We start from the raw sequence: 14,573 nt of genomic DNA, 5'->3' as shown, positions 1-14,573 counted from the left end.
TCCTGATTTCTTCTTTTTATTCATACTCACAGGCTAAGTAACCTATTTCAATATCATGAGTTTCATAAGGATTCCCACATTTATATCTCTGGCCCAGACATCTTCCATGAATGCCAGACTCTACATCTTAACTTTCTCATTTGGACGTAAATAGGCATCTCAGATTTGACATATCTGAAACCAAATTCCTGGTCCTTTTCCACAAGCCACTACCAAACCTGCCTTTCCTATAGTCTTCTTTACCAGTATATGACACCCCCATTCTTGCAGCTGCTCAGGCCCAAATCCATAGAGTCCTTGTCTTTTCCTTTTCCTTTTCTCTCATAGCCCACATCCAGTCAGTTAGTAAATCTGCTTGCTCTACCTTTAAAAAGTAACCTAAACTCCAAAGTTTATGGCAGCAATGTCCACAATAATCAAAATATGGAAAGAGCCCAGATGGCCATCAGCAAATGATAATACACACACACACACACACACACTGATATACTGAATATTACTCAGCCATCAAAAAGAATGAAATCTTGCCATTTACAATGAGGTGGATGGAAATAGAGGGTATTATGCTAAGCAAAATAAGTCCGAGAAAGACAAAATCCATATGATTTCACTCATGGGGAATTTAAGAAACAAAACAGATGAACATATGGGAGGGAAAGGGGAGGAAAAATAAGAGGAAAACAGGGAGGCAAACCATAAGAGACTATAAAACAGAGTACTTATTGAGTACTATAAAACAGAGTACTTATTGCTGGAGGGATGGTTGGTGGGGAGATGGGATAACGGTGATGGACATTAAGGAGGGCACTTGATGTAATGAGCACTGGGTGTTACATGCAACTGATGAATCACTAAATTCTACCTCTGAAACTAATAATACAGTATACGTTAACTAAATTGAATTTTAATATATTTTTAAAGATTTTATTTATTTGACAGAGCACAAGCAGGCAGAGGGAGAGAGAGAAGCAGACTCCCCGCTGAGCAGGGAGCCCGATGCGGGGCTCGATCTCAGGACCGTGGAATAATGACCCAAGCTGAAGGCAGCCGCTTAACTGACTGAGTCACCCAGGCGCCCCAAATTTTAATATTTTTTAAAAAGTAACCTAAACCGGGGAGCCTGGGTGGCTCAGTCGTTAAGTGTGTGCCTTCGGCTCAGGTCATGATCCCAGGGTCCTGGGATCGAGCCCCGCATCGTGCTCCCCGCTCAGCGGGAAGCCTCCTTCTCCCTCTCCCACTCCCCCTGCTTGTATTCCTTCTCTCGCTTTGTCTCTCTCTGTCAAATAAATAAATAAAATCTTAAAAAAAAAAAAGTAACCTAAACCTTATCAGTATCTCTACCTCCACCATTATCATCCTTGTCTAAGTCACCGTTTTCTCTTACCCAGATGATTTTGGTAGCCTAACTGGTCTCTTGCTTCTACCCTTGTTCTTCCACAGTCGGTTATCCCCACAGCAGTCAGAGTAATGCTTACAAAACATGAGTCAGATGATATATCATTTCTCTGCTCAAAAGCTTCCGTTGATTTTCTATCTCAGAATGAAAGTCAAAGTGCTTATGAGACTGTAGAGCCTGCAGAGTCCTATTTGAACTGGTACTCAATGCAAACTGGGTGGCGTTCCTCCACACCGTTCACGCTCTCACCTCAGGCTTTGCACTTTCTCTGTGTTCCGACTAGAATACTTTTTTCCTAGAATCCGAATAACTTCTTTGCTCATTTCCTTCAGGTCTCTGCTTAAATGTCACATTATCGATGAGGCCTCCCTGATAACCTTTTATAAAATTGTAATAGTGGGGTACCTGCGTGGCTTAGTTAAGAGTCTGCCTTTGGCTCAGGTCATGATCTCAGGGTCCTGGGATTGAGCCCTGTGTCAGGCTCCCTGCTCAGCTGAGAGTCCGCTTCTCCCTCTCCCTCTGCCCCTCCTCCCACTCATGTTCGCTCTCCCTCTCTCTCAAATAAATAAAATCTTTAAAAAAAATATAATAGTAACTGTAACATCACCACAGGGGGCATTATCTCCCTCCTCCCCCTTACCTGAATTCTGAAGCAGAGTCTCTATCACAAGTGATATGGTGTGTATATAGTTCCAGATCCTGGAACCAAATTACTGTTTTGAATTTTGGCTTTGCCCCTTGCTGTGACTTCAGGCAACTTTCTTAACCTCTCTGATGATCTTTAGTTTAATTAACAAAAAAATGGAGATAATGATAGTATTTACCCAGTAGAGTGGTTGGGAGAAATAAATGAGCTTATTCAAATAAAATGTCAGATACATAATATGTTCACATAGTGTTAGCTACTATCATTGCCTTTGTCATTATTAGTCGTCAGCTCCTCCTCTAGAATAGAAGCTTCTCAAGATCAGGCAGTTTGTTTCATTATCTTTGCTTCATCACCAGCACTGAAAACAGTGCCTGGTGTGTAGTAGGTACTCAATAAGTACTTGTTGAAGAAATGAATCCTCACTATAACCCTGGGAGGTAGTGTTCTTATCTGCTTTTTACAGATAAGGAAATGCAGGCTCAAATAAGTTGAGTGCCTCAAGTCTTTTGACTCCCAAGGACAATGAAGTTAAGATTGTTTTAATAATGAGGAAGTATGTCACTTCCTTATAAAATGTATTTTCTGGAAGAGTGCAATCATTTTGGGGGGTCAGAGATTTTTTTTTTCTTGGCAGAGTGGGTGTTCTATAGATACACTGCACTTAAAACTAAATCTGAGTGGAAAAATGTTAAGGCATTTTAGGAAGTTAGGAAGCACAAAAAGTTTGACTCTTAGCAAGAAAAAGGTTTTGTTATGTTTGTCCGGTGGATGGGACAAACTGAAGAGCTAGTACAGCAGTTCCTTGGAGTCTGAAAAATGGTACGGACTATTGGCTAAGAGACCTATGTTTTCTCTGGTGATGGGCAAAACACATGTTCTTAGAAGCTATTGTTTTCTAAGTCCTGAAAGTTCAGATTCCTTTCACTATATACAAATGATAGGAAATGTGCTAAGCCCTCAGGCTACAAGGGTAAAATTATATATATTATATGGAGAGCCTTGTCAGCAGATTCTTAGGCATTATGGGGAACTCTGGGAAGAATAGAAAGACACAAATTAACTTTGACATGATGTATAGTGTATTTTTAAGATAGTGGAGATAGAGAGAAACCTTTCCAATTTGAATCACAGGTCCGTTAAAGTGTTCCTTGCCTAATTTTCTTTTTCAAAGAGAACAGAGTACAGTAGGGGAGGTGGGAGTAGATGTAGAAGAGATATGGCCCCATTCCAGCAAGTGTCTTTTGCATTTCACCTACATTCCTGTAGGTGCACTGTTTTGGAGGATTCATATTCCTGAGTTCACTCTTCTGTCAAGTCAGGTGACCCATTAGGCCATTAGAAATAACTGAAAAATTGGAAACTTATGAATTAGTTTCTGATTCTCCCTTTTACTTATTATGTAATATCAGTGGGTCTTTAAAAGGGAGGGAAAAGAAAGTGGAGGAGAGCTGATCGGCCCAGGTGAATGGACTTGCCTTAGAGAAGGAAACCTGTATGTGTCCTAGTAAGCAATGTAGTCTGATGAATAGGAGAAGTAGTAATCTCTGGACTTGTATCTTCCTCTACTGTGGCTTGCTAAAGTCCTTCTGGAAGCATCCATATCCTTTGGAGTATTGTTCTGGATTTAATAGATAATCAGGCTTGGGGCTGCTGTCATGGTTTTATCATCTAGATCATGGTGACTTCTGTTGGGGCAGTGGCCAAGTGATGCCCCCAACTATAGCCTTTGAGCATCCTGGTCCTAGCCTTAACTTCAGGCCTTAACCTGTCCTAACTTAACTTAGGCTTTGGGAAAACAGGCCAGGGTTTGCTGGGCAAATGCATTGCCAAGCCTGCCTTGTAAAATGGAAAGGGTCCAGTTACCAGGCCTTTGGGGTTTGAAGACTTATCTCAGATCCAGAGTAAGTACACATAACTTCTGAGGAAGGAACTCACTTTGTGCTTAGCTAGTTCAGGTAGCCTGTTGGAGTGGCCCTTGGTAACAAAGCTTGTGGCCCTGGTTTCCATGACGCTGCATGCAGGCCAGTTTGGAAAAGGGTGACTGAAATCCCCCGCTAGACTTTGTCCTTTAGTTTGAGTAGCCAAACCGGGAATGGTCTAAACTAAAAGGAGGGGCCAGCCAATACAGGAGGTAAGGATTCTGGAAGCTAGGCTCTGTGAACTGCCCAGTTGTTCAGAGGACCTCTTCCTTTCTTCTTTGTTCCTTGAGATTTAGCTGGCATTTTCTTTGGGTTCCGTGCTATGGGACTGAATCTACTAACCTTTCTGCCCTTTTTTTCTGCTCTTTCTCTCCTTGCAGAAGGAAAGCGAGGAGCTGTTCAGGTTGTGCCTCTGGCCCTTTGGGCCTTTTTTGTTGTCTATTTTCAACCCTTCTCTCCTGAGCACGGTGTGCGTGTGTGTGCATGTGTGTGTATGCGTGCGCGCATGCACACATGTGTATGATCTGTGCCTCTGAGCTTTGGCTCATGCAGATGGTCTGTTTTTCCTGAAAGCAGTTTGTGGGCATGTTCCATTCTTGTATGCAGACATCCCTGGAGCACAGTGTGAGAATGTGTGTGCCAGCATGGTGCACATTCACTGTAGCATGTGTGTGCTTATACTCGTACTCAGTTTGACTACCCCGAACACTGATTGCCCTCCTCTTCTACTTTGCACAGTGTTTGTCCATTTTTTGCTTGTTACTGCAGGTTGGCATATGCTGTAAACCCTTGCTGAGCCCAGCATGCATATACTTTGTATTTGGGAGCAGGAGTTGCTGTGGGCATTTTGTGCCTCTTGCCTGGGGTCCTAAGTGTGAATGTGCTTTGTGCTTCTGAGCAGGTTTCTTGGTCTCTCTGTGAGCACAAGCTTCTGTAGACCTGTGATGTGGTTCCCCCATGCCATGTGAATGCACAGTATAACTAATGCTTTGTGCCTGTAAGCACTGGTTCTTGAAGACAGTGAGGGTTTGCTGTTGCCTGTGATTCCAGCCCTGGTGAACCGTGAATCCTTCTTCAAATGGGTGTGCACACGTTTCATCACCCTATGTGCAGGATCCATGATCACCTTGTGTTTCCCTCAGGCATAAGTTGTGTCTATGAATGTACCTGCTGTAGGTACTTTATCTAGACCTCCTCTCACTCTCAGTCCTCCTTCAGTACCTCTGTGTGCATGCTCTATGCTTTGTCTGCAGGCTTTAGCGGATCCTTTGTCTCCTCTAAATGTGTATGATCTGAGCTTGTTGAACCCTGGTTCCCAGAGACCTTTTGTGACTTTGTTTCCTTAAGGTCTGTGGTTTCTGACAAACATCTAATTCTAGGTAGGAAATAAAAATCTGCTCAGTAGAGTGACTATTTTCAAAGGGAAGATAAGTCCTAGGTGGTAGGATTTGGGGATTTAGGGATAGGGCTGCCCCTCAGAAGCAACCTTAGGAGATGTGTATCAACCACTTCTGGTTTCCTTTTGGGCTTGGCTGTCGTTTTGCCGGTATTATCCCACCCACAGAACCAGGACAAGAGCCAGATAAGGTGAAATGGGTTCATGAAGGGCTGTAGGCAATAGGCAGATAGGCTTGCTTAGAATACAGACAATGTGAGAAGGGTCTTAAGTCCAAAGTTCATCTTGAGCCTACTGCTGACCCAGGGTAATTCTTACCCACTTTTACATCACCCTATATACATGGCTGTCCTACCTCTCCCTACCTCTCTTTTCTCTACTTTGTCTTGCCTAATTTTATCTATAACTTCTCCCTTCTGTGGCTCTCCCAAAACTTCACCCCCTGTACAAAGTTAAACACCTTACTTCTGCCTTCCCTGCTTTGGAGCTCGTTTGTTCCAGGATAATTAGCTGGAGCCCAGGTATCAGGAGGCGTGAAAGTTTTGGGGGGTGGAAGGGAACAAGGAAGGGGCAGGAAGCCCCAGACCTGCTAGCACTAGGTTTATTGAGCCTAAACAGCATTTACCATTGGTTCTCTGGAGAGCCCTGGAAGCTTTGGAACTTTGTTCTGTACACTGCTTAAAGGATTTTTTTTTCTGTGGGTTTGTTTGTTCATTCGTTTGTTTATGGAGAAACCTTTAAAAACTGTTCTCAGACTATTTCTTCCTTGAATTGTTTGGTATCTGTTTTCAATTTCTCATTATAGAGCTCATAAAGTCCACCAGAAGATAATCTAAGTATCTAATCTACCCTGGGTTCTCTTGTTATATATAGAGAGAGCTTATCAAATGTAGAGTGTCTATGAATTAGAATTTTAAGGAACCTAAGCCAAGTCAAATCACAAGATGAGATGGGAATCCAGAAAGACCAAGTCACCACTCTGTGACAGCAAAGGGAACTTACGAATATAACTAGAAGACTCTATATGAAGTTGTCCTTTTTCTTAAGAGGCCTGGAAGCCCCAAGTGGACCTTTTTTTTTTTTTTTTTTTTTTTTGTAAGCCTTGGCTTATTGTTATGTATACCAGTGGATTGTGTGAGGGGGATATAAGTTCTGGCACCTCTCACACTCCCCAGTGAAACCTTAGCCTTGAGATCTCAGTGAGCTTGACTTTATATCTTCCTATTCACTGGAGAGAAGGGAGACAAGGAAGTTCTCATTTCAGCAACCTGCTTGTTGCTCTGGCTGATCAGGGCATTGGCTTAGACATCAGTCTGTCTATGTCACCACATTTTGTATATAACCTACACTTTCCTGAGCTTCCTACTTTACTGCTCACTGCCTGACCAAAGAAAGATGGCTATCTCCCATCTTTTCTAGGATCTAACTTTTTTTCTATCTCTTTTTAAAGATTCCAGATGATGGTCACCCCTCTTTGCCCCAGTGGCTCCCGGAAGGGTAAGTGATTCCCTACAAGGTTTCTTTGGATTTTATAGTCTCTCACGTGACTTCCAGCTTTTCCCCTGGGAAGCAGTAGAAAAAGCTCCATAAATTGGATCCTGGGAAAGAAGAGGCTCTACTATACAGATTGGTTGGTTCTCTGGGGAGAGGAGAGAACTCTGCAGACTGATTGCTCAGAGACAGAAGAGAGAGCTTTATAGAGTGGTTCCCCTGGAGCAGGGAAGGGAGACTTGGGGCTTCCCTATCCTTGCCTCTAGAATTTCTGATTCATTGCATCTTAATAATGATATACCCTTTAGGCAGAAGAAAGAGGAAACTAGAAAAATATCTGTGTTTAACACAGTTCTTTTTTATTCCATTGTTGATAGTGTAGTTGATTAGATTACTCTCTGGGTTCTGTCCTGAATTCAGCTGATGTGAGTCACCTACTTATTCCATTCCACTCTAGTCAAGACATAAGTAGCATCCTTTATGAGCTCAGTGTGTTCTGTCTGTGCTTCTTGTTTGAGAGTCTCAGACCCATGTGACTGCAGCAGAGAGTCATTTTAAGCTGCTCAACTGCTGCCTATAACTGACTGTTCTTGAGAGGAAAGAGTTTAAGTGCCTCCCCCTCCTTCCCCTGGCACATAAACTGCCCATTATTTCTCAGGATCTTCTTTCTCTCCTTGTCCCATATAGGCCTTTTGACATGAGAGTTCCCAGTGGATGCCTCCTCTCCCTCATGACCAGGGAAGAAATAAGATCAGATCATAAAGTTATCTACTATATGTTTACATGCTCCTTTTCTTTGTGATTTGTCTTTTTTAAATCAAGAGTTGGTCATTTGAATGAACTATCCTTTTTTCTGTTGTCTGAAGCTCATTTATGTTGCAAAATCCTTAAGTGGTACATATTATAGTTTTTAGAATTAACCACAAACTTGTGGTACCAGTTGCTTTTTCTACAGACCTTCTTTGGAACTTTAGCTTTTTTCTTCTAATGGTTGTAAAATACATACATGACAATAGAACATAGCTAAGTTATTTGTATATTTAATTTTTTAAGCTATTTTTTTTTAAGATTTTATTTATTTATTTGACAGAGAGACACAGCGAGAGAGGGAACACAAGCAGGGGGAATGGGAGAGGGAGGGCGCCTGGGTGGCTCAGTTGGTTAAGCGACTGCCTTCGGCTCAGGTCATGATCCTGGAGTCCCAGGATCGAGTCCCGCATCGGGCTCCCTGCTCGGCAGGGAGCCTGCTTCTCCCTCTGCCCCTCCCCCCTCTCATGTGCTCTCTCTCATTCTCTCTCTCTGAAATAAATAAATAAAATCTTTAAAAAAAAAAAAAAAAGGAATGGGAGAGGGAGAAGCAGGCTCCCCGCTGAGCAGGGAGCCCGATGCGGGGCTCCATCCCAGGACCCTCAGATCATGACCTGAGCCGAAGGCAGATGCTTAACGACTAAGCCACCAGGCGCCCCTTTTAAGCTATTTTTAAATGGGGCCATGCAGTGATTTTCTAAATGCCTCCCTGTTGTCTTTCCTTTAGCTTAGTCCTTGGAAGCTGTTACAGGTTTAAAACTTCCCTAGGTCTGGTAGTCTCATTGAAAGCAAAGTTCATTTCCTGTGTTTAGGAAGCTAGTTTATTAGAAATGAACATATCAGGTTGCCTGTTGCAACTCTTGGCCTTGATCTAGTTTGTGGCTCCATTTTTTGCCTATATGGCTGGCTGATAGTACCTACTTAATCTTCTGCAACATCTCTTTTTAGACCAGTCATGGTGTACCACCCAACTACCTTACCACCTTTCCCATCTCCTTGTTTTCATTAAGGCCAAGTACATGAGTTCTTTTTATTGAGGCTCAGAATAACAGCTTCCAAAAGGTCAGAGAAATTTTATAGTTCATTCCTTTTATAGAATTGGCATCAAGACCCAAAGAGAGGAAGTAATTTTGGCACAGGACATGTAGTGAATTAGTAGAAGAGTTGGGGATAAAATCCAGGTTATCTCATTGTGAGCATGGTGTTCTAGGACATTTTCTTTATTGTTATTGCATGTAGTTATGGAAAAAATGGCAAAGAACAACAAAATTAATAAGCATAGAAAAGGTATTATAAAAATTTTAGAAATCTCCAGTTGCTCCAGCTGTAATTTTTTTTTCCTGGTCCATGTTGATGTATCCATAGGACTCAGCCAGATTTTCAGAGTCCTTCTGTTGTTTCCTTCCTGAATGTCTTTTTTCCCCTCTAAGTGGCCTTTTGGAAATCTTCTATCCCACCTTTCCTGCCTCCATTTGGTTATGCAGACTCCTCTTTCCATGGAGACCTTTTTTCTTAAGGAGGATTGGATGGACAGAACTGGTGACTCTTTTACTCAGGATGGAGAAGGTCATCTCCTACATGTCATTAGCAGTCTTACTTAGGCAGCAGCTCTTCTGTAGAGCCATTCCCATGGGCTCTGTTCTAGCATAGAATAGGAAACACTTATCTTAGGGGAGCAGTGTCTCTGGCCTGAGTGTAAGGAGAGGCCCTCTTAACTACCAATTCCCTCCTTGCATTATGGAGTACAGAGGCCTTCAAATAGGTGCCTTGAAGTGTTGTTATGGGATAAAAGAGCTCTTGATTTTTGGCTAAAACTATAGAAGGAGCCTCAGAAGGGCACTCTGAGAGCAGATTCCATTGCTCATCATTCCATGGCTTTATTTCTCTCACTTTGTGTCTTCCTTACCCCTCTCAGAGACATATAGTGGAAATCAGTTCATCTTCCTCTGGGGAGAGGGTGAGCAAGGAAAATAGAACACTGAACCTGCCAGTAACAAGGCAGGACTGGAGGTCCTGACATATTTTCTTCTCTCCTCAGGCCAGCTGGAGGGCTCTATGGCATTGACAGCATGCCAGATCTACGCAGAAAGAAGCCACTGCCGCTTGTCAGTGATCTGGTGAGTGATTCTTTGCAGACTTAGGCTGCAGGCTTGGGGTATCTCCCACTGGGCCTCCCTTAGGACTGGTAGTGGTCCATTTAGTGACAGATTCTGGTCTGAAGATGTATCATCTAAAGCTTCACTGAGACTTAGTGATGTAACCTTAGTTGGACTTGTTCTATCTTACTCCCTCATTAGAGCTCCAGGTTCTTCATTAGCTAAAGCTCCTACCTAGAACTGTAGCATGGGCCCTTAAAGCTGGGCTCCAAAGTAGTCTTCTAGGTATCTTGTTCCTCTCTACAACCTTCTTTGATGATCTGGAATGGAAACTGCCTCTAGCCCTGACCTAGATCATTGAGTTTAGTGTATAATGAGCATGACTGATGCTACTCCTTGGATGTAAAGTGACAGTCTCCTCCTAGGATAGATTTTTCTGGAGTATTTCTATGTCCCTAGTACTTAACTCAGTGTTTTGCACTGAGACGTAATGATAAAAAAAAATTGTGGAATTGAATTGAAACAAGTTTAGGAGTTAAAGCTGATCTCAGGACCTCCAGAATGACTGGAAGGTCCCAACTTGGGTCATGCCTCCTGTGGCAGGATCAACTCAAGGAATTTTCCATAGCCTAGTGGGTGATGGGGGTGGAGTAGGGCCCAGGCTTTCCCAGAGTCCTAGAGCTCTAAAGCTAGAAGTTCAGTAAGACTTGAACCCCTTTTCTTATTACTGTTTTCTGCTCCTGTTTTCTACCCCCCACCAGTCTATTTTGTTTTTTCTATCCACTCCTTTTCCCATTTCTCCTCCATTCCCTGCTCTTTTTTCCCCCACCAGTTTCTCTATCCTTAGTTGGCTGAATGGAATTATCCTCTCCCGTTTTCTCTCTCTTTTTTTTTTTCTTTCCTTCCTTTCTTTCCTACTGCCTGTGTGTTTCTCCTTTCTCTTTTTCCTCCTTTCTAATGTATATCTCCTCTTACCATAAAGCTGGTTGGATGAGGATAAGTTCTGAGGTCATCTCTTCTTTATTACTTTCTCTCATTATCTTCCATCTCCTTTTTCTTCTCTTCCTACTTTTTCTCCACCTCTACCCACCCCCTCTCTCTTGCATACCAGCTGCTCTTTGCTTAACTAGTTGGATGGCAGTGTCTTAGTCATTTCCTACTCCCATCCTCCATCTTTTAACCTTGCCTATATTTCACTTCCTGGCTTAACTCTTCCTTAGAGCAGAAGCTCTAGGCCCTAGACAGCTAGCTGGGTTGAAGATAATTTTTAGTGGATAGAGGCAGAGGGGGTTGGGATGTTGTTCCCTACATTGATTAGACTATAGGGAAGAACCTTTCGGTTGCCTCTGCAAGTGTTTTCATGCTCTTGGGGGTGGCTTTAACATCATGTTGTTCCTTTCTCTGCTGTCCTCTGCACAGGCTATGGTGAGTATCTCCAGAGCCCCTTTCCATCCTCCGTAGGAATCCACATCTCAAACCAACTGGGCCCCTCCCAACTCTTTCTCCTGCTTAGGCTGATACTATACCTCCTGTCTACCCAGTGTCCATTGCCCTAGGGAAACCATGTGCCTCTCCAGGGGTTGTCCCTAAAGCCTGGGCTTGGCAGATACATTAGGTTCCTTTACATGACAGCTTGGCTAGCAGAGCAGTCCCAGCTCTCAGATTTAATCCCCTGCCTTGATTGACTGAGGTTACATTGCCCCTTTCACTTGCCAAGTGTTCTGCTCATTTGGGCTGCTGGCCTCTATAACCACCTGGGATTGTGTGGGTGTGGGTTGGTACCCAGGGATAAAGGATAGCATGGCATCATTCTCAGTGATGGTTCTTAAATATGACTCTGACATAGTTTATTCTGTTCTTAATGACCTGTTTCCTACTGTAATTCTAAACTTGTCATTTTCCTTTGCCTTCCTATAAACGAGGGGTAGGAAACCTACCAAGAGGGAAGGAAAGAGAAACTCTTTGGATGATAGGTGCCCTAAGAGAAGTTCCATTCTAACATTGTTAGAATAGTCCCGAGGATCTTGTGTTTTAGATCTTAACTTGGCATTTTTATTACTAGAACCCATGGGCAGTCCCTGTGAATGACAGTCAAATTAGAGAGAAGGTAGTAAGTCAAGTAGTCAAGTCACTTTGGTCACTGAAACTCCCTTCCTAGGACTTTGCCAGCCCTTGGCAGTAGCCAAGGCTGACAGCAGGTCTTCTCTCACAGTCATTGGTCCAGTCCCGGAAGGCAGGGATTTCTTCTGCAATGGCTACACGCACCTCTCTCAAGGATGAAGAGCTGGTAAGTGACCCATGGGCTTTTGTGAGTCCACTGGCCTAAAAACTGGTTATCATCTTTATAGCCGTACTAACTGAGAATTCAAGAGTGTTGGGCACACATCATTAATGAAATAGATAAAAAGCTTTGGGTCTGAGTTTTCCACGCTGGAAGAGGCAAGGAGCCAGAACAAAGGTAAGACCAAGTCTCACGTTGGAGTATGTGACTGATGAACTCAGGGTTTTATGGTGGGGCTAGTATCTCTGTTTCCTTAGAAGGCTTGAATGCTGGGAAAAGGTTTGGATGTAGCATTCAAGTCAGATCTCTCTTGGGTGACCAGGAGCGTGTGACATTGGGGGCTTCTTTCTTCCAGTCTTGGCTATGGGCTGGGCCAGGCTAGAGTATCTCCTTTATTGCCAGAGGAGAAACCAGGGTCTTGATTACCCTGCAAGGATCTCAGTTCTGGTATCTCTCAGCAGAGACCTAAAGTTGTTGGCGGGTGATGGGGTATGTGTCTTTCAGAAATCCCATGTGTATAAGAAAACCCTGCAGGCCTTAATCTACCCCATCTCGTGCACCACACCTCACAACTTTGAGGTCTGGACGGCCACTACCCCGACCTACTGCTATGAATGTGAAGGTCTGCTCTGGGGCATTGCCCGGCAGGGCATGCGCTGCAGTGAGTGTGGAGTCAAGTGCCATGAGAAGTGCCAGGACCTGCTCAACGCCGACTGCCTGCAGCGTGAGTGCCCCTGTGGTGAGGGGTGTAGAGCAGGGGCAGCAGGGCCTCTCCAAAATAGCCTTGCAACAAAGAGCTAGGATGGCTAGACTGTCATTCCTCTGGTTTCCTGATTGTGAAGCTCTTTCTCTTTCAGAGAAAGTATGGTCCTGAGTCAAGGGGCATTGCCTTTCCAAATAAGAGGTCTTATAGCACTCACTCAAGCACCTTTAGGAAAACATTTTTGAGCTTTCTTTCTTTTTTTTTTTAAAGATTTTATTTTATTTATTTATTCATGAGAGACAGAGAGAGAGAGAGAGGCAGAGGGAGAAGCAGGCTCCCCGCTGAGCAGGGAGCCCGATGCGGGACTCGATCCCAGGACCCTGGGATCATGACCTGAGCCGAAGGCAGACGTTTAACCATCTGAGCCACCCAGGCGCCCATTTTTTGAGCTTTCTGTGGCCCTGTGGCAGAACTGGATCTCTTCTAGGATTCAGATGATCCCAGAATCTGCTTGAGTAGTGTACATGCTGCAGTGGCCATATTGCCCAAATGACTAGAGTATGTTTAATTGGGGACCAAAAGTAATGAGAGAGTTCTGTGAGTTTCCACACTTCACAGAAGAACCTCTTAAAGTATAGACCCTAGGGCCCAGGGAAGGTGGCATTTTTTTCCCTTGATTATAGATGCAGCTTTTAGACACAGTGCCAGGAACAGAACCATCAAATGGATCAGGCAGAGGTCCCAGAGGAGAATGTGCCAGACTCCCAAGGCCCTGACTAAATACGTGATTTGTGGTGCCATCATGGAGTGGGGCGAATAGGAACAGGAAAAGCAACAAGTTTCTGTCAAAGGAGTTGGCAGCCCTCCAAATTCTTGCTCCTTGCTGGGAAAGTATTTTTTTGCCCCTCCGGGTCTTTCAGGTGTTACACAGAGCTAAGCCATAGCAAAGAAAGTTTCAAGGATTGTGGGAGGAGAAAGGAAGGTTACCTTTAGACTCATAAGCACTTCATTATCCCAAGGAAAGATATGTGACATAAATGGGGCCCAGAGAGAGGCCTCAAAGAATTGTTCCCTTAAAATGTCTTTCTGTGAAGAGCCCTAGATTGGTGCCAGTGGCATGGCTACAGCAGACATGCAGAAACAGGTAGAACAAAGTCAGTGGAAGAGATGGGGCTCTGAAAAGACTGAATATGAATGCTGGTGATGACTTTGCCCAAACCCATCATAAGGGGGGGTGAGAAGCACAGGTGTCAGCAGACTCTTGCTTTAATTGCTGAGAACTAGCAGCCAGACAGACTGTATAGGCAGCTTGCTGGAAACCTTCTGAAATGCTGCTCTATAGCAAGAGTGTCTACCTTTTTCTCAAGGGCCTTCTAGAGGTCCTAATCCAAGGAAGTAGCAGTGCATGGGATATGCTAGCTAAATGGCAAGACTAGGATGCAGCCCAGGTCATTTTTTATTTATCAGAAAGTATCTTTTGCCTAAAGCTTCTGTGAAGCGTAGGGTGGAATGAAATGCCCTACTATGGGCCTCCTGTGACAGAAGATCCACTTACCATCTTTCCAGGGTTAGGATGCAGATGTTTGCCTTAATTTTTGCTCCAGGTTTTGTAGAAAAGGCCTAAGCCTTTGGAGAATAGAGAGAGGTAAGGGCCAGTCTGCAGAGCCAGTAAAAGAAGGAAGGGCCCCTTTCTGACAAGCCCATTTGGTGAAATACATCAGAGGAGTCTGTTCTGCCATAATCCTTAGGACAGCAGGGAAAACCTGCTAGCCTCTGAGATGAGCTATCTGGCGTCACAGCCAGTGAAGGTGTCCCTCGGCATCTCTGCCAGGATA

At 43.9% G+C, this 14,573-nt stretch overlaps 1 protein-coding gene across 5 annotated transcripts in view; it reads left to right on the top strand.

Annotated features, from left to right (window-relative positions):
- Positions 1 to 14,573, top strand: part of UNC13B (unc-13 homolog B) — a 208,941-nt gene that overhangs the window by 159,779 nt on the left and 34,589 nt on the right. For 3 of the 5 annotated variants that reach the window (XM_035016382.1, XM_035016380.1, XM_035016381.1), the window contains 4 exons: positions 6,811 to 6,857; positions 9,697 to 9,775; positions 11,967 to 12,041; positions 12,540 to 12,759. In XM_035016382.1, coding sequence (XP_034872273.1) covers positions 6,811 to 6,857; positions 9,697 to 9,775; positions 11,967 to 12,041; positions 12,540 to 12,759 — 421 coding nt within the window. Of the gene's footprint in view, positions 1 to 4,344; positions 4,368 to 6,810; positions 6,858 to 9,696; positions 9,776 to 11,966; positions 12,042 to 12,539; positions 12,760 to 14,573 lie in introns of all 5 variants that reach the window. The other 2 variants (XM_035016377.1, XM_035016379.1) reach the window with 1 other exon arrangement.

Source organism: Mirounga leonina, unplaced genomic scaffold (genome assembly GCF_011800145.1).
Source record: "Mirounga leonina isolate KUSES-001 unplaced genomic scaffold, KU_Mleo_1.0 Mir_170, whole genome shotgun sequence".
Taxonomy (NCBI): domain Eukaryota; kingdom Metazoa; phylum Chordata; class Mammalia; order Carnivora; family Phocidae; genus Mirounga; species Mirounga leonina.
Note: the sequence above shows the minus strand (reverse complement) of the source record. Positions and strands in the feature narration are given on the sequence as shown.